Source organism: Syngnathus floridae, chromosome 15, assembly GCF_059516105.1.
Source record: "Syngnathus floridae isolate MCC-2025c chromosome 15, RoL_Sflo_1.0, whole genome shotgun sequence".
Classification (NCBI taxonomy): Eukaryota; Metazoa; Chordata; class Actinopteri; order Syngnathiformes; family Syngnathidae; genus Syngnathus; species Syngnathus floridae.
In genome coordinates this window covers 9,167,580-9,190,745 of record NC_142427.1, presented here as the reverse complement: position 1 = coordinate 9,190,745, position 23,166 = coordinate 9,167,580, and the positions used below count along the sequence as shown (strand labels likewise).

Sequence of the window (23,166 nt, the reverse complement as noted above, 5' to 3'; positions counted from 1 at the left end):
TTCCGCTTATTAAACGCAAAGAATATCTTCCCCAAATAATAATAAATGGATATCCATAGCTAATAATTATTATTAATGAAATGATCTTGGGTGAAGTATGTAGTTTTTGGAAAAAAATTGAGCAATATTTGTTTATTACTGTTTTGCAATCAAAACAGAGCAGACTAGCAGAACAATTCTGTACAACATTGCACATAACATTCGTTTAAAGTAACATGAAAATAAAAACATCAATTCACAGCCATCAAATACTTAAGCACTCAATTGTGTTAAGTCAATAGCATGGACAGACTTTACTCTCATCCACTTGTGTATTTGAAATTTCAATATTTAATTGTATGACAACAAAAATACATCCCCCAAAAAGAGGAATTAGCTCAAGTCCATTTCCTTCCAGCAGAATGTCAAAATACATTTCTAATTCACCGATCCTGATGGCTATGCAAGTATGCATCGTAACTGGGAGAGCTGGGAGTGAATGAGTTTAATTCTAACCCAACAATGTTGGAATTGCCCGTCACGGGTCACCCACTACTCTAATCAAATCATCCACATGACCTCACGTTTTTAACTGTCCACTAGTTGAGCTCAGTCGATGACTCGGATGGAAGACACCTCTTTAGCACATGTGTGGGCTACTTGTTTTTGCAGATGGAGTCCAACCGATTAAGGAGTTTAATATCATCCTCCAGCTGCTTCATTTCCACCTCGAGACGTACCTTACGATTCTTCATCGACGGGGTGTCAATCATAAATGGGAGGCGCTGGTACTCGGCATTTAGTTCGTTGTATTTCTCCTTCAGATCCTGGAAAGAGACCCGGTTTAAAAGGTAAACTGATCTTGGGTTTATGATGATCAGAATGATCAACAAAATGATGTGTACCTCAACGATGGCCTGACATTCCACGTCAGAAAGGTATTTCATGGTTTCATGCTCCTCCTGCTTTTTTAGATTCATGTTGTACTCTTCCAGTGCCTTTTGATATTTTGCTTTACGCCGCATTAGGTAGTTTGGTACTTCTCCATAATCCTGCAAAAGCAAATAAACATTAGATCCAAATGTGGATGATTTTAAAGTTTTATATGTATAAAAATATCCAAACCTCACTATTTTTGCTGCTTTCCATAAAATGCACTCAATAGAATGAACTTTTTTTTTTCTCAAGTATCTCAGGAAAATACCTTTTTCCTTATGTACACAGGGACAAGCCCTGAGTTTACATTATGGGACTCCTTGTGTCCCTTGTTTGTGTCAACAACGCATGGGGGTTGTTTGGGTCCTTTTGGTGTGGTGGTCTTCCTCTTCGTAGGGGTGGGACTAACGGGTGGCAGAAACGGACCTGTGGGGACGGCTGGTTTCTTCGATGAACAGACGTAATGAGTCTTGACCTGTTTGACTAGAAGACAAAGTTAAGGTGAATAGAACAAACTTGGCCGATAAAAGTTGGTTGGGGAGATGAGATAAGTTTAAATTAAAAACAAGAATATAAAATTAAACTCACTCTCTGGTAGTTTGGGTTCTTTGGAATGCTTTTTCAGGTAATTGGTTGGGATGGGCACCTCCAATTTATTCGGGCCCATCGTTTTCATATAATTTGTTGGCTTCCTCTCCTCAAGAACCGTTGGCCGGAACTTTGACACATACCTTTGGAAATAACATTATGAATAAATAAGAAAAAATAAATCATTCATTCTAAAATAAAGTTATTTTCTATTAGTAATTTTTTTTTATATTACCTTTCTGGCTTCTCGATGATAACAGTCTTCTCAATAAAATTATGAATGGACTCAAGAGGGTAGAACTCTCCAGCCATTTTTTCTGAATTGGACCAAATAAGCTAATTGCTAGCCAGTATTGAAAGTATCGGTCTGTGTCAGCTGAGTGTCACGGGTTCCGATCCAAATATGTCTGAATAATACATGACTCACTAATGTCACATGTAAAAAGCCCACGGACACATTACCGAAGATGACGTCATTTTTGGTGACTCTGTAAAAAGGCTATATTTTCTCTTGTTCGACACGTCACCGCCCAGTGAACGCATCGTTCGGTCACCTGACGTCACCACGGACTTTGTTTACACTCGAACGTCACATTCGAGTCACGTGACAAGAAGTTGCCTGTGTGCTCAGTTTGGGAGTGAAACTTGCTTGTCTTCAGACCTGCTGGAAAATTACGTTTTTTGATGAACTTCTCCAATTCCAGGGACAGAATAACTCAAGAGCAATGGCGCATTATATATTTTTCACGGTTTTTTTAAATGATGAGAATTTTCATGTTTTTACTGGGGAAATACAGTAAGGCTTTCTCAATATAAAAAAATAACCATGTAAGGCTTTTCAAAAAAAACATGTATGGTAAAGCTTTTTTCTTTTTTCTTAAATGCCATTGTATATTAAGGCTTTTTAAACGGCCTTATATAGTAAGGATTTAAAACATACCAAATTATAGTCATTCTCAACCAAAGGATGAGCACAGTACATAAGTAACAGACTAGCTTAGATTAAAATGGTACGTAATTCAATTGTGATCTTGTGTCCCTTAAATGTGTACCAGCAAGTAACAAAACATTTCCTTGTGCTGAAAAAGAACCATGGAGAAACCACCCCTGCTTTCTTCTCCCCAGTCATCCCCTTCTGGTCAGCGAAGCATCTTGAATTAATCGAAATAAACATTTACGGTTGTGTGTATTTGTTTATGGCTTCAGCACTTCATTCATGATTACCAATAAAGCAACAAATTGCAATATATGCAGTCAAGGTGGAATGCGGGAGAGCGATGGTGGCTCCCACCTCAACAGAGGTACAATATATGTATTACATATAAAAATATTACTATCAGTGCTAGATTTAGGCTAGGACCCTTTGTTGATGGTTCAGACATGATGCAGAGACTGGCTTTAAACATAAAAATCTCGATGTTCGATTTATTGGTGCAACCATGTCATACATGTTGGCATTTTCACCAAAGAGACAGAACATAACATTTAAACACGACCTACAAGGAAAGCGGCTTTAGCGAGCGGCAATGGAAAATGCAAGTAAGCATTGTTAGGCCAAACATCTGTGGAACAATCATGCAGGATCAGAAAAGCTATTCCAACTTGAAAACGGTGATCCCAAACCTGCCTGATTAAAATAGCACAGTAAACATGATTGACTTAAAGCTTTTTATACTTAAATTTACTATGAGTGGCCCTTTGCTACGAATATACTTACACATATAAACACACGCAGCACATTTGAAGAGATTAAAAAAAAAATATGTATACACATATAAACAGCACATTTGAATAGAAGTTCTAACATAAAAAAAAAATATGTCATGACTGCAGTCTTTCATCATATTCAAAGAGATTTCTGGCACTTTGGTGTGCTTGCTCTGGTGAAGACACAGACGGTTCAAGTGCTCTTGTTGGACACCAAAGTTTCAATGAGTTCAATGTCAGTCTCCACCTGTTTCATATCAGCCTCCATTCGCAATTTACGGCTCTTCAACCAAGGCGTGTCTATGACTAATGGAAGACGCGTGTAGGCCTTGTTCAGCTTTTGAAGTCTCTTTTTCAGGTACTTGAGAGGGAAAATATGACTGGTTAATAACTCAAAATATGCATACATACCATGGGTGATTTTTGCAATCTGGGTTTGTGTCTTTGTGCCACATCTAAAGTAATAATTTAAATAAATATAGCTTTATATGTAGCTGGGATTGGCAACCCATTGTGGGCTCTCTATCAATGTTTTTGCTTTATTGGTAATCATGAATGAAGTCGAAAAGTTTTGAAAAATATAAACAGTAAATCTGTTATTTTGAATATAATATAAAAAATGTGTGAGGAAAAATAAAACCATCTTTATCCTGTACTGCCACCTGTTGATTGAAATTGGTGTCACGGTGCAGTTTGCAGCTTTGTGATGAATTAATTACCTCAATGATTTCACGAAAGTCCTCTTCTGTAAGCTTTTCGATATCTGGTTCCTCTGGTTTCGCCACCTCGATAACACTCTTCTCCTGTGGAGACTTTGGGGGCTTTGGTTTGCGGCGTAGGAGATATTTGGGTACCTCTCCATAATCCTGCCACATAAAAAAAAAACCATTAAGGTCTAAAACAATTATAGAATCTCTCTATATAATCAATACCTTTTTCCTGATGTATACAGGCACAAGTCCTGAGAGTTTATTTAGGAACTCCCTGTGCCCCATGTTGTTGTCAACAACACAAAATGGCGGCTTGGACGTCTTTGGCACGGCTGTAAACATTTTTTTTGCGGGGAGGCCGGTAGGAAGCAGAAATGACCCCGCAGACAACATTGGCTTCTTTGTAGCACTGGTACAATAAACATTGCGGACATGTAGTTTGTCTGGAAAATAAAGTATATACTTGTAAGATGCATAGCAATGGAATGAATAAGCGTTTTAGAAGACTCACTATCAGGCAACTTTGATTGAAGGGAGAACTTGGTCAGGTAGTTTGCCGGATGCTGCAGCTCGATTACTGTTGTTGTTATGTTGTTTTGCCTTGAGCTGGACACGTACCTGAAAAATGAGCAAATTCATTATTTGATATTGCTAAGCTCTTTGTGTAGTTATTAAACCTAGTAATCTATTTTTTCAATATTGGTCATTGCTTAGTACAATCATCAAAATACGGTACGCTCAAACATTTGATACCAAGTACCACCCTAGAAAATATTTTTCAAAATATTCATTATATATTAACTATTTAAATACTAAAGCAGAGTGAGCCCATGTGTTCAGCCCCCAAAAAAATTCTATTAAAGTGTTGTTAATTAATTCTATTAAAAAGTGTTGCATATAAAATTCAAAGAGAAATACTAAAATTAGTATGTTGCTTTAGTAAGTGTTAAAAACAAAGAAAGGAACACACAAAACACACTCAGCATGCGCCAAATATGCTCAAAAATTTCATGAGCGTACAAAAAGTAGCTAATTTATATCATTTGGTCGTTAAAAAAACACCAATGAATAATTATCCCCCCTCTAAATTACCTCTTTGGTTTATCCATGATCACATTACTTTGAATAAAATTAAGAACTGTGTCCTGTGGATAGATTTCCCCCAAAGAGCTCAACAAAATGACTCCTATAACCAAGCACTAAGGCAAGCTCGTTGGTTCCGATCCAAATACCGTAACGTAGCCTGCAAAAAAAAAATACGTCCACATGTCCACAATCAATCTGAAAATTGACGATGCGGTTGTTGCGTCTGTGTATTAAGGCGAGTCGCTGTTGACGCGTTCAAATCCTGTAGTAGCCAACCGCATGACGTCATCGTGCTTCACTGTGTATTAAAGAAATCCCACTCAACGAACGTGTCAGCGATATCCCGCGGTTGTTAAAAGTAATTCCATTTTAATTTGATTCCAATAAGTTTAATGAGATTTTTTAAAAAACATCAATTTTCCTTCCATGTCCTAATTTTGTATTACATTAATACGATTTGCTGGCACCGTATGTAGTGACGTCATAATCACTAAGTATGGAATATGAAACATGCCTCGTAGTTTGTAATTTCAAAACAAACCGCGTAAAGTGAGGATACTTAGTATCTTTTTGCGATAATGGAGACATAATAATGCAAATTTAATTATAAAGTTACTTCTTTTGAGTCTCCCTGAAATACCTGATCAATGCATTCGTACTGTAACAATTACTTGACACTAGGTGGCGCCAAATACAAAGCTAAAGCAGTCATCAGTTTAGTCAATGTACAGTCATGAAGCCCTACTACACTGCCTTATTTGTCCCGCGTGGTAAGGTCAAAGGGCAATGTTCTCAACTCTTAGGTATCCATTAAAATGTTTGTTTCTGAAAATAGACTTTTTTTTTGGTCTGCTATGTGTTGCATGTTTGAATGACACATGATAAACTGACCTAAGTGAATTGTGAGATTTACCTCTTAGTGTACTTTGAGTTTATGCTTACTCTAATTTCAGATTCATGCCTGACGTTTTGTTTGCAATTCCCTCCTTTGTTTCCTCTGCTAAATTAACACAATGACGTTAGAATGTGTTTTTATTGGAATATTGGCTAAACTATTCCAAACTCAAATATAATCAAACCCGGGGAGTGAAACATTCAAGTAAGTTGATGTTGAACTTTCTGGCATTGGATGGTGGAATTCAATTTATAGAGCTTCCAGTAAATCAGTTTGTGTTTTATACAGGGACAATCTCATCCAAACAATTCATGCTACTGACATCTTGGTGACATTCATGCAAGGTTAATGGTTGCTCCTCTTTTCATTTCCTGTGCTAAGAGACTTCCATGTCAGTTTCCCACTGAATAATTTCAAAGGGTCGAAAATAAAAGGACTATTTTGGGGACTTTTAATTAGATTCCCATGTGTACAACGATGCAAAGATTGTTGCCTGTAAAACTGTCCAGGATTAAAATTGAACAAATTTGATGGAGAAGTCATGGCTACAGTCAAATTTAGCTGCGTTTATATTTAAGGTTTTAATTTTTTACATTTAATTTTCACTTATCACATCATTAAATTTGCACTTTTTTTTAAGTGTTATTGTAGTTGAGAGCTTAGGTTTTTATTTTTTTCACAGTAAAAAAAAAAAAGATTTGAGTCAATAAAAAAAAATAAAACAAAGCAAAGTTCCAGGAAAGGAAATGTTGTAAAGTTAAAATAACCCTTAAGCACAGGAAAGTGAGTCAAATGAAACAGGCAACATGACAACTAATAAGACACAAAGTGAACAAAACCTGGAGACTAACTCACACTTCCACTGTGGCAAAACAAGACAGCTGGGAAGATGCCAAGGAAAAAAAAAAAAAAATCAGTTTGCAGGCCTAGACAACTTGACAATGAACTTGGATAAATAGAGAAACAGGAAGACATACACAAGTGGGGAGTTTTACACGTTTCAACTAATAAAATAAACAAACAAATTTTTGTAAATGAAAATGAAAATGCTTTTCAAAAAATAAATTACACCTTAATTTAGAAAACAAAAAATTGTAGAAAAAATAGTCCTCCTTTTTGTCTTTGCTTTCACCGCTCATTTGAAATTTATATATAAGACTAGAAAATTGTCATTAACTTCATGCAATTTGAAGATAAGTTGCCATATTTTGATATACAGGGTCTTTAAAATAATCTGTCACTGCTTTTTGGGGGACATTTGATGGATCAAAAAGTACTGGTGATATTGCTGCTTTGGCTTTCCCACATTATAATCACAAGTGAGCTGGAAACATGCAAACTCAAAAGCAATAAAATCACGAGCCTATTTTGAAAGTCACATTGTCACCCATTTAGGAAATAATGAGCCCGTACTCGGTCACACAGTTGGCAGTCAACCTAACGACGTCTAATATTAGCTCCGATTAGATGAGTTGAACATTAAGAAGGATTGCGTAAATGTGTTACTAGGCTAGGTAGGAATGCAGGAAGTTGGCTTTTCATTTCAGGTAAGTCACATCAACACACAAGCATCCCGGTGTGGCAATAAATATGAAAATGTGTAATTTCCTGACAAAAATGATCTCCCTCCTGAGGTTTGGAAATAAAAAACGATCGGGTATAGCCACACCGAGGTGATGCAATATTATGACAGATTGTGGAAGACGTTTGCGAAGTCCCACTGTGCCCCCACTATGCCACCGCATCTCTGCCAAGACTGATCAAGAGCCGGATTCATCTCGACTGCTCCATATTCCATCCCGCTTTGCTTGTTTTGACGCAGAATGTGGAATGGAGTCCGATTTGAAATCACCCTAACGTTATTCAATAACAGAGAACAGACTTCAGACAAAACGGCATTCCTCATATCTTCCCCTCACTCTTCTCGTGTGGAAATACCAGCGTTGAATAATTCATGATCTGTGGGAGGTGAATAATGAATGTGCGAACAATTAATGTGTGCAACCCCGATGAGCTGGAAAAGATGAGGGCTTCCCCCTGCTGAGTCTTCTCTCTCCTACTTCCTGCCTGGCCAAAAAACATCATGCAAAGGTGAACTTAAAATAGCTCACTTTCATTTCATGGGGCTCGTTCGTTACCGAAAGGCACTCTGACCACCGTAAAAGATGAGTTTGAAAGGAAAGAAATGAAAAAGAGTATCGGCAAGGTAAATAATGCATCAAGTGAAGCATCACGCAGAGTCGCTTCCACGAGCTGGAGTTTCCTCTGCAGGGCGTGACACCATGTGTGTGTGAACGTGTACAGGTGCATCAACACACTCGGCTCATAAATATGCATTTGCGGCTGTTAGTCCCACGCAATGCTCTCTCTCGGCCACACGTTCTAAATATACGCCTCGCATGTATGTTCCGTACGTCTGGAAGCAACAACCCTGAGGCGAGACAAAAGAGCTTACAGCAATGATTGAAATCATGTATCATCATTAATGCATCATTAAAACACCAGGGAGCGCTTGATTCTTATGTAAGGCGGAACGAGAATCAAAAGTCATTTTGTACTGGGCTGCCATTGATATTAAAGATCGCTGGGCATGAGTTCATGAGAGAGTCCTGCAGGTGCCGCAGTAATCGTTCATACTCCACGTGGTGTGGAAATGCGAAGGTGTAAATCTTTTACAGCTGCAATAAAGGTCATATAGTCACTGAAGGCTAACGGGGGGGGGGGCCTGGGAGAAGAAATGCAGGACAATAAATAAGGGACACTCCACGACGGTCACTATCTGCTCATAGAATCGCATTTCATCACCTGCAATTTGGAGCGCCACCTACGACTCGCGGCGGTATTTATCGATGGACCGAACGGTGGTAACCAAAACAACCAAATGGCCTCCCTGGTTACCAGTCAACTGCAGGGCACGTAGACGGAAAAACCACTTTCACTCCCTTTACACCTATGGACAATTTCAATTAAGTTAGCAGGCATGCTATTGGAATGTGGAAGGAAGCGAGCATACCGGGAAAAGCCCACGCAGGAAACTCCACACAGGAACAGGAAAGCCGGTGCCAAGATTCAAATCCAAGTCCTCTTGACTGGAAGGCAAGAGCACTATATCTACCAAAATGTCATATTTTTGAAATCAATGAGACTGGCTGGCGACCAATTTTGCTCAAAGAGTGCTGTGAAAGTCTCAAGGTCTCCGTGACCTAAAACAGGATGAGTGGATGGAAAATGGAGGTCACGCCGTACCATTGATTATATTTTTTTGGTACACTGCAATTACCGTATTTTCCGGACTATAAGGCGCACCCAAAAACCTAAAATGTTCTCAAAAGCAGACAGTGCGCCTTATAGTCCAGTGCGCCTTATCTATGGCCTAAATTTAAACTGGCCCGAAGCATTGGGTCATGAAATCAATCATAAGTGGCCCGCTGAAGACTATGAATCATGAATCAAAAAGACTATGGATCATTATGTTGTGATTATAAAGTAATTTGTTGCGTCTGAAGTTGAAATCAAAAAGATAAAATGGAGAATGATTTGGATTAAAAATCTGACGATGCATTAATGGTGCGCCTTATATAAGGACAACATTTTAAAATTGTCCATTCATTGAAGGTGCGCCTTATAGTCCAGTGCGCCTTATAGTCCGGAAAATACAGTAACTTGATTTGGTTGTTCATTATAAGTCAATCCCATGATTTTTCTTTTTTTTTTAACCCCAGCTCGCTCATCTACTACGTAAGATCTCTTTGAGGACAGGCTGTTCAGTTTGAACCGACAGGAGGTCTGTTCTCCTAGTGTGTGTCATCGCCTTGGGGGTCTTCAGCTGACAAAATAAACCAGCGTTCCCACTGTCCGCAGCTTAAGCTAGCCACCACATCTCTCCGCTCGCATTCCCCGATGTGACCCATTTACAAGCAGGGCGAAGACGATAAATCTGAAATATTTCCCCAGCGCTGTCTCATTGGACCTATTCATATTGTGCCATGACGTACTAAGAGGCTTATTGGTAAACGCACGAGTGACTTCAACACACGGTCCAATATGTGGCTTCCTCTTCCTGCTTGTGCAGGAGCTTGAGTCACAGGCGACATGGCGGGTGAAAGTCTGTAGCGACACAAACACAGAGGATGTGTGCCGAGTCTTGTCATTGTTTTGTTGTGAACGCACACACGAACAAACACACCCAAATTCTTTTGTTGAGCAAAATGTGAATGTCTCAAACTTAAATTTAACAGACGTCACGAGCCTCAGGACAATATCTGGTAAACATCTTAGCCCCGATGGGAAATACGTCATGGTGACGACGTATCAATCGGCAATTAAGCTTTTGATGTCCGTCCAATCATTTTCCGAAGTGCCCATCTGCGGAGATATTCTGACTCCCCCCTATCTTCTAAAAACATTCACGGTAGGGTAAAGAAAAATTCTCAACAAGTGGTACAAAGATTTCCAAAGAACTCTCAAGAGAGCTTGGGCACCAGCCAAGCCATTCTCTAACTTGGATAAACACTTTTCTATTTTATTATCTTGGCTTCTTTTTTTGGGAGGTCTTCTCAGGTAAACGATGTTTACCTTTCAGTCCACATTCTTTCTTTTTCACCTCGTAGAGGATGCGGCGCTTTTTCCATTGTTGCTCGTCTCTATAAAACGATTTAAATGAGGTCAAACGCGCACTATTCCTAGAATCGGGCCAATGGCTGACGTCAAAAAAGTAAGGCGAGCGATGGATTGCGCACGATCCTATCTTTCATGTACGATGTAGATCAGTTCCTTTACGAACGAGCTACGTTTTATATTGTTCTTGACATTACCGTAGGGATTTGATTTCATTTCTTGTGCCAGCAAGAATGTAATGAGAGCAACTTGATGAGCTTTGTGATTTTTATCAGTGGAGGCAGGTGGGGGCGCCAACACAATGCGCCACACGGCCGGGCATGTCGGAATAGGGTGTCGAGAGCGCCTCACCTCACAGCCGACCTGTGCTGAACCGGCGTGACCTCTATCCTCCCGTCTGCAGCGTGCAATGAATGGTTGTGCCGTGACGCGACACAGGTTTGTTCCCATTGTCCCAGAGTGGACACAACGTCTCTACCTCTTCCTTTTGGTCATTTCGGGTAGGCTGCGCCATGCAAGCTACATCTCGACTCTTTTCCTGTGTTTTCAGACAGCCAAGCGTCCCACTTTACAATATCAAATAGAAGAATCACTGGTAAGATTAGTCACCTGATGACCTTCTGGGAAAGTCTGGAGGTGAGTTTCACACTTTCCTGGCAATTACCCCTCAAATAAAAGAATCCGCTCTACGTATCATGTCGATGGACAGTACTGGAGACAAACTATCAATAGAACAATTTGACCTGAAGATACTGCAATCGGTTGTGTTGCCTAAAATGGACCGTCCCGTCCAAGAGTGTGATAAACTGCTCTTATCTGACAAGACGACATGCTCCTCATTGTTTTGTCTTCACCTTGAACATGGTAGGAAATGTACGTACGTATATATCGCCAACAAACTGGGTCAACTCCATAGGGATAAAAAAACGGAAGCATGCACAATACGTATAACATTTTAAAAATAAGTCAATAACTAAATAAATAATAATATATAATATTAGAATATTAATAAATAAATAAATAATAATAATAAAAGTAATAATACCTATCTGAAAGTGTCAATCAAAACTGACAATTATCTTTATAAAGACAAATTGACAGTTGTATCGTATTTTTGTGGCCACCATGTCCCAGCAAGGACGTCAGCTTACTTGAAGATGACCGGATGTGGTCACCTTGACGCGGTCTGTGGCAATGGTGAGAAAGTTCCAACCCTGAGACCAGCTACAATAAACACATCTGGACTTGGCCCAAAACTTTAATTACACTCGGCTGTCCGTCAAGTTTCCCCATATTCATACTAATATTATTAAAACATATGAAATCAGCCCAATGATGTATTGTTTTCCTTATCTCCTGTTCTCCAACACGTCAGCTTCCCCCCAAGCTGAAAACAAACAAGATTCTGGGTGTCTATCGGACATCCTCCCTCCCTACGGACTGACTATGTGATGTCACCGTCCCTCCTATAGACAGCAGCCTCGTCACCTACAGTATGTTATCTGGGGGAAGAAGGTGACCCGCTCCCTGCTCACACAATGGGGTCGAGGCTGGAGGGCTGACACGACAGTCCTGCATTCTCTGTCTACAGCAAAACAAACATTTGCAAAAGGAACACAATCTTGGGTGAGCACCAAAATGATAAATCTCACCTTGATGTCAATTTCTATGAATGGTGTTTAGTCTTCAAATAGAAAGACAAACATTTTGGAGTATCAGTCCAATTGTGCATTCTTTCTTTTAGGACATTTGTTATGATGGAATTCCATGAAGAAAACTTGCATATCTAAAAATGTGGCTAAGCTAATGGGTGCTGAAAATTAGCTTTCAATTAAATAGGACTAGATTCAAAACAATTAGATGTCACGATTCATTTTTGTTTGGCACTCTGCCATGAGATTTGTGTAAAATGGCTCAAGTAAGGTTGGGAAACAGATGATTTAGGAGACTGGTCAAATTCTGGTCATCTTCCCTCCCTATTAGCATCCTCTGAAGTTAAATTTATATTGTAACCTCCCTAAAATGGACCATGACAGTCGACACACACACAAACATTCTGATACACGTCCGTTTTTTCCATCGAGTAATGTTAAGTTATGTTTCGCAACTAACATATGGTGAGACATCGTTACGTCAGCGGTGACTAAAGGACACCGAGTCGCAGTAACGTCTCACATCAATGTCAACTATTATTTTCCAGCGCTTGTCAGTCCTCGAAATTGTCATTGTTGCCATCGTCCTAAATGACCCCCCCCCCGATATATAGTGCACCAGCTCACAGGCATTTCGAATCTCATTAGAGTTCCATTTACAGCGGCAATAAAAGATAATAAGATCGTCTGTGTTCCACATAAAAGTCCCCCGCGACACCATCAAGGGATTGTAGTCAAATAGAAGTTCACTATCTAGTTCAAGGCAGCGTCAAAAATTAAAAACAAAAAAAAAAAAAGGTTCTTTGTGAGGTTTGAATAATGCCTCATTGAGTAACACCCCATTTGCCTAAATAAACACTGCCTCATTTTTTTTTTCAGTTAGAGACAAAATCTCATCCCTTTGTGGAGAATAATTGAAAGCAGGATGTGTAAATGATAAATATTAATAATCTATGGGGCTAATGTTTTGGGAGTCGCTCATTTGGTGGGGGAAGAAAATCCAAACATGTTTCCAAAAATGCATGCAGGGCCGTGGGAATGACAAAAATTACTCACGAAAGTGATAACAGGGAGGAAAATACATGAAATGCGCTTTTTGATGCAATCTTTTTGTGTACTCAGAGTGAAGGACATGTGACTTCTTGATATATTCTGGCTATGAATAGATGCTTGGCTAAAACGTGAATGAAAGTCTCATTAATTTTGCAAACGTTTGTTTTTGCGTCTTTCTGTGCAGTTTAAAACCTTATTTTTTTGCTGAGAGCCAAATTTAAAAAAAAAAAATAGAAACACTTCAGACATTTAGTGAAATAGCTCAAATTTCAAAAAGTTTCTTACATACACATCCTTGCAGCTGTTTTGATGCTGACAAAAGATGCTGTTTGTGCAGCATCATCACTCGCTCAGACCATTAGAGGACAAGGACGGAGCAATTAATGCTGAGTGGGCGTTGTCACATTGAGTATTGGATCAAAACTCTTGTAAGTAAGGATTCATTTGAACATCACTAATATACAAAAAGTACTGCTGATTTCTTCACTTCGGGGATTCGAGGTGCAATGAACCCAATTTTCCTTACCATAGCTTTTAAAGGATAAAAAAAAAAACTGAACAAGCAAGGTTTTGTGGCGGGGTGTTTTTTGGAGCTTCAAAATCAGCACAAATTCAACTGCAGGAGAAAAAAAAAGCCCCCCCAGGCGCAGGAAAACAGCTGAATGAAGCTAAAGCTGACATTTGAGAGGATGGTTGTGTCCACCACCGCACAGTGCTGCAATGCGTGTGTGTAAGCGATTATGACTATTATATATAGATATCGATATCAATGGAAGTGATAACCTGCTGAGATGCCATTAACAGAAAAAAAAAAGATGGAAGCTGTACCTTCCTGTTTTGGAAGGATGTCAGAAAGAGGACTTGACTAACCTGCAGACACATGAGCAGAGTAAAGCGGAGACACTTTTGAAAAGTAGAGAATCTCCTTAGAACACATATTTGTCTCATGCAAGTAAGCCAGCTCTCATTCCACCTCATGTTCGACTGGATTTTGTTACCATGACAACCAGGGGAGGACCCAGAGCTTTGCAACGAGAGGCTTTGCACATTGCCTCTCATCATCACACCAGTGTGTGTGTGTCTGTGTGTATGTGTGACTGTGGGTTGAGCTGACTGTTTGCTTCTAATTGTGGAAGCAGAGCTTAGAAGGTGGAAAAATTATGCTTAAGCAGAAGAGTAAATCTGCTGAATGCAATTTCCCAATAAAGTTTTTTTTTTAACTTCACTTACTACAATCAACTCATTGACTAGTCTTTTAACACAAATTTGTCTCCTTTGAGCAAGATTGATGACTAATTAAATTCATTAAATTCATTAAAAACTGTTAATGTCTGCAAAATCATCAAATCAAACATTTTTCAGGTCACTGAAATTGGCTGTAAAGTAAAGTAACACGTTTTGCTCTTACCAGCCAATCAGAGGACGGCGAAGTGATGACATCATCGAAGGCGAGCACTCTGTCCCTGTGGTGACACATTTTAAAATCTGATTAGGGCAATGAAAATATGAATCGTCATGTGAGCCCCGATGGTCATGACAGGTCAGATCCCGTTGACCAAATCCAAAAAGAAAACTGAATTCCTCACAATATAATGTAAACACGATATTTTTTTGGCGTAATTCTAAACATCCGACATCATGTTGAGGACAATACATTTTGGTTTTTGGAAAGCACAATGCAAACACTGACCCCCTCAGCCCTTGCTGGCCTGTAGAACAATGCACTCCAAACCAAACAAATCAGAGAAGAACAACTTGTCCGTGTTTGTATTTGGGAGTGCTGCTACGTAAATCTTATTCTTAACATTTATTGACATGGGGGAACTTTATATTAGTAGTTAGTCATATTATTAGATTATATGATACATTTAAAAAAAATAAACTTGAAATATAGATGCCTAATTAACATACAGATGCATTTTAATAAATTTAAATATTGCAGAAAATTCAATTTATTGCAGTAATTGAAATGTGGAAAAGGTGATATGATTATTTAAATTTTCACAATAGGAAGTAATAGGTAACAAAATAGCGAGGTGTTTTTTTTTTAGATAAACAAAACGAACGAGTCACCTTTGTGCCAACTTTTGTAATATCTTGCAAATGACACAATCTTATTTAGTAAAGAACAAACATACAGTCGTGATATGATAGCAGCTGGCGTGTGCTGAATCATATCGTCACGTCACGTCTGACAAAGCCGCGTACTGTCACAAGTCACAATTGTCAACAGGCAAAAGCAAAGTCATACACTTTCAGCAATACACACTGAGTCAAATTTCATGTGGAAGTTGCAAGTAAGTCTGAAGTCACACCACTGACTTTCAAGTAAGTTCTAAGTTAAGTCATAAAAGGAAAAATGACACACATTCTGAAGAAAAGCCACACTATAAATATATTAACATTTAAACAAGGCTATTTCAAGTCTAAAAATTGGAGAATTCATTCCTTTACAAGTGAGCAAACTTCAATCTCCCTCTTTTTTGCATGTCAGAAATACTTTTTACTCTTTCAAACTTTCCAAATGGAATTTCATCAATCATTAATATTGAAAAGAGAATCTCTAATGGTGGAGTGGCTCACTTAACTTCCTGCTCCTGTTACCTTTCTCAAGATTTTTTTTTTTTTTGTGGTAATATTTTGACGTGGTTTACAACTGCGATCAAACTGTTTTGAATATTTACAACATTCCTCCATCTCTTATTCCATTACAGGAGTTAAAAAAAGGAACAATGATAGCGCTCAAAATACACTCGGCGATCGTATGACCACTGCAACCAAATTACGAGTCCGTTGTGTTCACTATGACCTCGTCAACCTTTGACCTATTCGGCCATTGATGCTCAAGAGTCCATGAAAGAGGGAACTGGCCTTTTGAAAAGTCTTTTTCAAGCCATTGTTCCGGCCTGTGAGATCAGAGGGCTTCAAGTTGCTGTACACTCTTGGTGGTCATTTTTTATAGAGTCGTATGTAAACTGATGTTATCTGCTGTGGAGAGCTGGCGGCCAGGCATTAGTCATTCCAGGCAGACTCCTCCGTGGGGTCCTCCACGTCACCCGATTTTCTTCTTATGTGGGGTCATTTTAAATAAGTTTAGAAAGGTTGAGGGCTTTACATGAAGAATATCTCGCAGTTTTTTCAACTTTTATGAAATGATCCTCTTGATGAACTCGGAAGGAAATAGGGATATATTTATGAGTCGATGAAGGGGTTTGTTTGGATAGGAAAAAGGAAGGTGGTCTGTTTTCTCCAAAGAGAAAGCCATCCTTTGTCACGAACGTTAGGGAAACGTTAAGGGGACATCGACGAGCGCTGTCGTGCGGTTATTGTAGTTTAAGCCAGACGTTAAACATCCTCCGCTTTGATTCCCAGTCTTTCCCGATAACTAACTGTTGAGAAGTCTTAACAAGGAATGAATGAACAGGAAGCTTTCCTTCAACTTTTTGTCTTTTCCTCAACATCTGCACGTGCATCATGAAGAGGCTGACGTCTTCCTGCGATTTTGAGCCTTTTGATTTCTTAGTCGTGGAATATATCAACAGAAGGGAAGGGCAACACGATTAATCACTTGAAAGGAGTTTTTAGGAAACAAAATGTAGTTTGTGTGATTTGTGGTTGACCGCTGTATGACACACTGGAAGAATAGTCAGAAGGAAAAAAGGAGTTTGCTTTCGATATTTCCTTACAAAATCTTCACATTTAAATTAATGTCATGAAAATCTAATCTATACTTTTCTATTTATTTTTAACAAAGACAATACTTGACAGAACTCTAGTCTACATTGTGTGGTATCTTTCTGAGCATATAAGTTTTCATTTTGTCTGGTTTAACAAATGTTTCATAGTCAAAAATACATACTTTACAAAATGGCTGTCCAGATGTTGAGTCTTTTGGCCGAACTGCAAAATCTAAAGAATATGGACACAAAAACAATTAACATGACTACACATAGTATGCCCAAATAAGAGAATTAACAAAGTTTGTGGAATTTAGTACTCACATAAATATATTTGGTGAGGTAATGTCTTCCAGGTTTTCATGTTTTACGTTTTTGAGAATAGACATTTTGTTTGTCAAGCAGGTGACAATGATTCGACAGAAACTGGCCCACTCACCATAAGTAACTAAAAACTTATTAGTGAGTTTGTGTGCTGTAGAAGCCTCCTACATGATACACGGAATTTTATATGAACCTTAAATCAGGCAAAAGGAAAATAAGTCACGGAAATAAAACAACAAATATGCAGCTTGTCACCTGCGTGAACCAAAACTGTTAATCACCGTGGTAATGAATCTGATTGGCTGTGTAGCCCCATGTGATTATGTGACGTCACAAAAACTGATCGGCCAAGTACTCACAGTACTCGCATACTACATAGTATAGTAAAGATATATATATAAAAAAATCCCCATCAAAAACCATATGTGAGAATTTTGTTGACATTAATCAAGTTTTAGAATTAAAATTTTTAAAATTCTGTTACCCTTAACCGATAACATTGGTTGATTTGCAATGCTGATTTAACTATTTTCTCCCCAAGTACATGAACTTTTTGAGATATTTTAATTTTTAGCTTTTAATTTTGACCTATAAACGCTTGTGCAACACGAATTTGCCCATTATTGGTGTTAATTGGTTTAGATGGTAAAAAATAAATGACAGAGATTTGTACTTAAAACAGCATATGTTGTTTATTGTTCAACAGCATCACATTCTTTAGCTCACAAGTTGACATCCTCAAATGCGTACAACTCGATACATATGACTTTTTTTTAATACATAAATATAATACCAATAACTTTGCATCTCATATCAATAGAAACATTCAGTGCATAAAATACAAGTGAATCATGTGCATTAGAATGGCTTAGAAATATAAGTTAATGCATCACGAAACTATGGAAAAAAAAATATACAGCTCCCTTGGTCATCGCAACAAATGTGGTTGGAAGATGGCAGCCGTCTCCCATCGAAGTAATTCACAATCAGTAGCATTAGACCCAATCACAAAGTCTTGGAAAGTGTGCATGCTAATTTTGTGCATCCTCAAACAGCAACCGTGATGATTGATGCAATTTGTTGGTGGTGCATGAATAAAACATATTTGATGCTGGCTTACATAGTTGCCACTTTAATCCATTTTTTTCCAGGTTTCACAGTAGCCTCAGAGATCCCCAGCATGAACTGAAGCTAAACAACATCTGCTCTTCATTCCACCTGCTTGAGGGGGATGAGAAGGCGGACTTGTTTGATCGCTGGCTTTGAAATGGAGCTTGTTCTTCTGACTCAGTTGTGCTATTAATAGCCTTGTGCAGTTCTCATGTGCCATTGAGAGTGAATGAGGCATCACGTGTCTCGTTCACGAGACCCGAGCCACTCACGCTGATATAAGCGGAGACTAAATTTGTTTGACATTGTTCAAGGTGGCTCAACTCCAAAGTGCATGAGGATGCGTTGATGATATCAGAGTTCTGATTGGTCGATGAGGAGCCTACTTCATGGCACATTAAGGCGGATGTATGACCTACTGATTCGTTATGCATGCATGCATGCATGCTAATTAACCCTTATACACCTCCAAGGTGTTCTTCTAACACTTTTGTCATTTGCGTCATAAGGGGGGTGCCCAGGTGAGTCATTCATGCACTACAACAATTTGTGTAACCATTTTGGAGATCATGCGGCAATGCTGTCATCAATCCAAGAATGATGTTCAATGTTCATGGGTGTCGCAGTGCAGCAGACACACCTTGCTCCTAATTGAGCCGGGACAATCCCAAGGCCATAGCCAAGGCGGCTACAAGGAGAGGGGAGCAGATCGAAACCACCGCACCTCCAGATCGGAACACTTGCCGGCCATTAAGGGGCTGAACTGGCCGGAAGGTCCCCACCATTGGTTTCCCGTCATGGAACTTGAGGTCAGAAAAAGCCCGCAGCTGAGGGAGAAAATCAAGTCATCTAGCAGACCGAGTCATGTTTGAATAGAAAAATAAGAAGAATTTGCATCTCCATACCAACCTGGTCAAAGCTCAGAGGGATGGGGTTCTCAAACAAAGTCCAAACGACAGCCTCAGTGCAGCCTGGTGTGGTCAGAGATCCTTTATAGCGGTAAAAGGAGGTCAGGTTGTGCTCAGGTGGGATCAGTTGTGCCAAGGAGGTAGGTGGAAGAGAGGTATTGGCGTCTGGAGGGGGGGGGGGGGGGGGGGGGGGACATCATGAGGACTGTGGCAATGATTTCATGCACAATTTGTTTTGATTGGACTTCAGCACCTACTTGAGTTTTTGATGCTTCGCAGAGCACTGATAATGGGCTCATACTTTCGGTTTGCACTGTTGGACACCTTGAAAATGGAAAGATTTTCCACTTTATTGTGATTTTTGAAACAAAAAACGGTATTCAAATTGTTACCTCATAGAAAAAACCCAAGACTGCGACTCCTTCTGGATCAGCCAACGCTGTCGACAGATCCGTGTAGTGATGCTTCATGTGCACAATGTGCAGCTGCGTGATAAAAGTTCAAACGTGACTACTTTATCCAACTTTTTGTATGTTTCTGCAAACTGACCAACAAAATTATCGTAACTTTATCAGAAATTTCAACATTAGGTAGACAAGAAGTTGCAGCTACAATAATCTAAGGAATGCAGCTTGCATAAAGTCAAACAGCCCTAACAAATAACCAGAATAGAACCTCTGGATTAATTATTATTATTTTTTTTTTAGGGTACCTCCATGGGATATTGCTCTCCATCAATGGTGTGTTCAGAGCCTGGTCCGCCATTGCTGCCCCAGTGCAGGTGGAACTGGACTGCCTTGTAGGTGCTTGGCAGTCCTCCACCCGAGATAGTGCTTAGGTGAGGAACTCCAACTTGAACTGAAGATAAACAAGTCAGCACCACATCCGGACTTCTAGATTGTTGACCCCCCCCCACGGGACTTGGCGCTCACCCGAGTGTCCGTTATTCTTGATGGTGCCTCGGAAAATCTGCTGGTAGTTGGTGAACTCAAACGGAATCAGCCGCTCGTCTTTTAAGGTCTTCCTGGTGACGACGTTGATGGGCGACTGGGATTTTCCGGCGCAGTCACTGTTTGCATGGTTCCACTTTTCTGGACCTAGAAGAAAAAAAGTTCAAAGCTGACACAAGCTCTTAGTTTGGAGATTTCTCAAGAGATCTTACCGTTGCATTGATGGTCACAGGTGAACTGGGACTGATAACACCAATCTAAAAGAGGGAAATATTTTGTGAATATTAAATTATTTTAATCCACTTAACCTCTCAAGTGCTCATCTATATTTAACTCCGCTCTTATAACCATCCATACAAATACCCGACACACCGGATCTGTTATTATATTCTCAAATACTTTCCTTCCTATCAGAATAAACATAGATACAATCTCTTACATGAGTTGGAACACGTTCTCACATGGTTTGTCGGGGAAGTTTATTAATATTTTACAATAGGAGCGCACGTTGCCCTGCCATATACTCGGCGAGACAAATATCTGCCGCTATCTGACTAATCAAATATTTATGAAAAATACTCATGCCATTGAAAAAATTGCAGGGGGGCTCCAGGCTTGTTATTAGAATTGTATGAAGGCTTCTCCCAGCATTGGAGAAGGGAGTCATTTCCATGTCAAGCTTTTCCTCTCGGTCATGCACAATAATGGTTGCTAAAAAACAAACCCTCACCAGCACTTCTGCTGACAGGCATTGTAATCTGTGTCAACCCTATTTAGTTCCTGGTATGATCTTATCCACTTGCAATGATTGGAACGTGTTTATTTTTCTAATATGGCAACGGCAGCAATTGTTTATTAAAACTGGAATTCTATTGTTGCATATTAGATTGTAACATTACAATGAAGTTTATTTTATTTTGAATTGGCTTGGTCAACAGTACAATTGAATCAGAGATGACTGTGTCCTTGAATGTATTTTGGACTGTGATTTCAAAAAAATTTATAAATTATTTATGATTTTGGCCAATAATTGCTTGCACAGTACAAAGTTTATCATGTGTAATAATTTATGGCTATAGGTTTTCAGAGAAAAATTACGCTTGTTGAACCTAAACTAATTTTATTAGTTTAATTGTTATTATTATTTATTATTATTATTAATAAAACTTGAACATGCTGCCTATAATTGCTTTACATTTCCTCCTGCATTTGAACGGGAGCTTTTTGTGACTCGGAATGAGGCAGTGGCTGTCTACAACCACAAATATGACACTTTTTAATTTGATTCAAAATTCTAAATTAATAATTATTATCATTTTTGGTTATGCATACTTAACTTCAGCCAGGCTCCGAGCATTGTGCGTGTTTGTATAAACAATACCTTATAAAACGGTTGTTTGAGTTCAGCCAATTAAATCGCTGTCCGCACATGTGTCGACCAATGGGAAAGCGTTACGAATCTGCCGGTCGCCAAGCGAAGAACAATATAAGCAAGGGTGTCATTGTATTTGCAAGGAAACGCGGAGGGGAAAAAACGGCAAAATGCACACGGCAAGGTAAACAAACACTGAATTGCTCCCTCTTTTTTAAATTAAAACATCGTGCGCTACTTCTAAAAAAAAAAGAAAAAAAGAATCAACACAACCCTTCCGCTCCACTGCGGTCTCACGTAGCGGTGGAGACTTCAGAGGGCAGACATGGAGACTCAATTGTCCCATCTACCTCACGAACTGCACATAATCTCACGTAGCATCTAGCAGAAACCCGATTGCTGCATTGGTGCGGCTGGTTGGCTTTATTTGCGCGAAATAAAACACATGACGCCCCCCCACCCCCGGGGGAGGGGGAGGAGGGCAATAATTCCCTCATTCAATGAAGATTTTCAAAAGAGAATTCATCGTTACAAATTCCATAATTTAAATGCAGCTCTTTGAATTGGATTCCAAATTTTAAGTGCACAGCGCATTTATGTAATGCAAACTTTTTTTTTCCCCCTCAATGATTTGACCAGAATAAACATTAGAGCTGGAGTACCAAAGTAAATTTAAGGTGGAATTTTGCCGCAGAAAAAAAACGCAAACGTCATTGGCTCATGCGCAGCGCAGGTGCACATAGAGAGAAAGAAAGGGGGGAGAGAGAGTGAGACGAGAATCTCAATAGCAAGTCTCCCTCATTGGGTGACGGGTCCAGGATACGGGAGGAAGAAGAGGACATGATGACGCAGGCGGCAGGACAGTTGCTTGACCCGACAGGTGCGCACAAAATGAGTTCTGCATAAGAAACTCATTCATTCATGTGGTTCTTTCCTCTATTAGTTGAGTGCCGATTTTTTTCATTATTTTTCTTTAAGGAGATCCACATGCACTAAATCAACTGTCACGCAGGCATAGAAAAAAATATTTCAAACCAGAATCAAATATATATATATATATAAATAATCACTGACGCCGTAAAACATGTATATCTAAAAAATTAAGAAACATAAGGGGGTTATTTAATTTTATTTATATAAAAAAAATGATACTTAGTATTTCTTTTTTTATATATGCAATCCGACAAATAAACATGAATGAATGAGGTGACAGATGAACTCACCACCAGCTCCAGCGGAGAGGCTCCAGGGGGATGCCAAGAAGAGGAGGAAAAATGTGAGATGCTGCATATCGGCGGAGGTGAAGGCAACGAAATGACTCGCTCGTGGTCGCATTGTTGCAGGGGGGTCTTATACTTATCCATCAGCATGCCACGCAGGAAAAGACGACGCTGGCCCCGCCCCCTTTTACAGGCATCCTCTCTCCCATCAATTAACATCTTGGTGTGTCAAATGATGCGATCAAAGATGCTGATAAGAGAGTTGAGTTAATAACCAAGCAGATATAATATATAGATAGTAATTGTTTTCATATCAAACCCAAGATATTGAATTTATGGAAATTGCACCTGCTATGTAAAATACCCTCATCCTGAATTATTA

General features: G+C 39.3%; 3 protein-coding genes across 4 annotated transcripts; all 3 read right to left on the bottom strand.

Annotated features, from left to right (window-relative positions):
- Positions 1 to 100: 100 nt before the first annotated feature.
- Positions 101 to 2,092, bottom strand: LOC148386433 (enkurin-like). Its single transcript, XM_088399155.1, has 5 exons — positions 1,739 to 2,092; positions 1,504 to 1,646; positions 1,184 to 1,398; positions 885 to 1,031; positions 101 to 806 (listed from the first exon to the last, which is right to left on the bottom strand). Exons 1-5 carry the CDS (start codon positions 1,813 to 1,815, stop codon positions 636 to 638), a joined length of 753 nt encoding a protein of 250 aa, XP_088255281.1. The 5' UTR covers positions 1,816 to 2,092; the 3' UTR covers positions 101 to 635.
- Positions 2,093 to 2,900: 808 nt separating this feature from the next.
- Positions 2,901 to 17,497, bottom strand: LOC148386432 (enkurin-like). 2 transcript variants are annotated; one of them, XM_088399156.1, is made up of 7 exons: positions 17,225 to 17,497; positions 17,083 to 17,132; positions 14,632 to 14,686; positions 4,432 to 4,538; positions 4,143 to 4,363; positions 3,930 to 4,076; positions 2,901 to 3,571 (listed from the first exon to the last, which is right to left on the bottom strand). In XM_088399156.1, the coding sequence occupies exons 3-7, from the start codon at positions 14,664 to 14,666 to the stop codon at positions 3,404 to 3,406; spliced, it is 678 nt and encodes a 225-aa protein (XP_088255282.1). In that variant the 5' UTR covers positions 14,667 to 14,686; positions 17,083 to 17,132; positions 17,225 to 17,497; the 3' UTR covers positions 2,901 to 3,403. The 2 variants fall into 2 exon arrangements, with proteins under 2 accessions (XP_088255282.1, XP_088255283.1); XM_088399157.1 differs by lacking the exons at positions 14,632 to 14,686; positions 17,083 to 17,132; positions 17,225 to 17,497 and adding an exon at positions 5,013 to 5,181.
- Positions 17,498 to 17,890: 393 nt separating this feature from the next.
- Positions 17,891 to 22,980, bottom strand: ca4a (carbonic anhydrase 4a). Its single transcript, XM_088399521.1, has 8 exons — positions 22,788 to 22,980; positions 20,405 to 20,449; positions 20,175 to 20,339; positions 19,955 to 20,100; positions 19,635 to 19,727; positions 19,500 to 19,566; positions 19,244 to 19,407; positions 17,891 to 19,161 (listed from the first exon to the last, which is right to left on the bottom strand). The coding sequence occupies exons 1-8, from the start codon at positions 22,897 to 22,899 to the stop codon at positions 18,982 to 18,984; spliced, it is 972 nt and encodes a 323-aa protein (XP_088255647.1). The 5' UTR covers positions 22,900 to 22,980; the 3' UTR covers positions 17,891 to 18,981.
- Positions 22,981 to 23,166: the final 186 nt, after the last annotated feature.

Bases quoted from the DNA above. Each gene is read 5' to 3' on its own strand.
- LOC148386433 (XM_088399155.1), bottom strand. From the start codon at position 1,815: ATGGCTGGAGAGTTCTACCCTCTTGAGTCCATTCATAATTTTATTGAG. The intron at 1,647-1,738 runs GTAATATAAAAA...TTATTTCCAAAG, and splicing joins ATCATCGAGAAGCCAGAAAG to GTATGTGTCAAAGTTCCGGC. The intron at 1,399-1,503 runs GTGAGTTTAATT...TTTGTCTTCTAG, and splicing joins AGAACCCAAACTACCAGAGA to TCAAACAGGTCAAGACTCAT.
- LOC148386432 (XM_088399156.1), bottom strand. From the start codon at position 14,666: ATGATGTCATCACTTCGCCGTCCTCTGATTGGCTG. The intron at 4,364-4,431 runs GTGAGTCTTCTA...TTTATTTTCCAG, and splicing joins TCAATCAAAGTTGCCTGATA to ACAAACTACATGTCCGCAAT. The intron at 3,572-3,929 runs GTAATTAATTCA...TTCCCTCTCAAG, and splicing joins ACTTTCGTGAAATCATTGAG to TACCTGAAAAAGAGACTTCA.
- ca4a (XM_088399521.1), bottom strand. From the start codon at position 22,899: ATGCGACCACGAGCGAGTCATTTCGTTGCCTTCACCTCCGCCGATATG. The intron at 20,340-20,404 runs GTAAGATCTCTT...TTTTTCTTCTAG, and splicing joins CTGTGACCATCAATGCAACG to GTCCAGAAAAGTGGAACCAT. The intron at 19,728-19,954 runs GTACCCTAAAAA...TTTATCACGCAG, and splicing joins GAGAGCAATATCCCATGGAG to CTGCACATTGTGCACATGAA.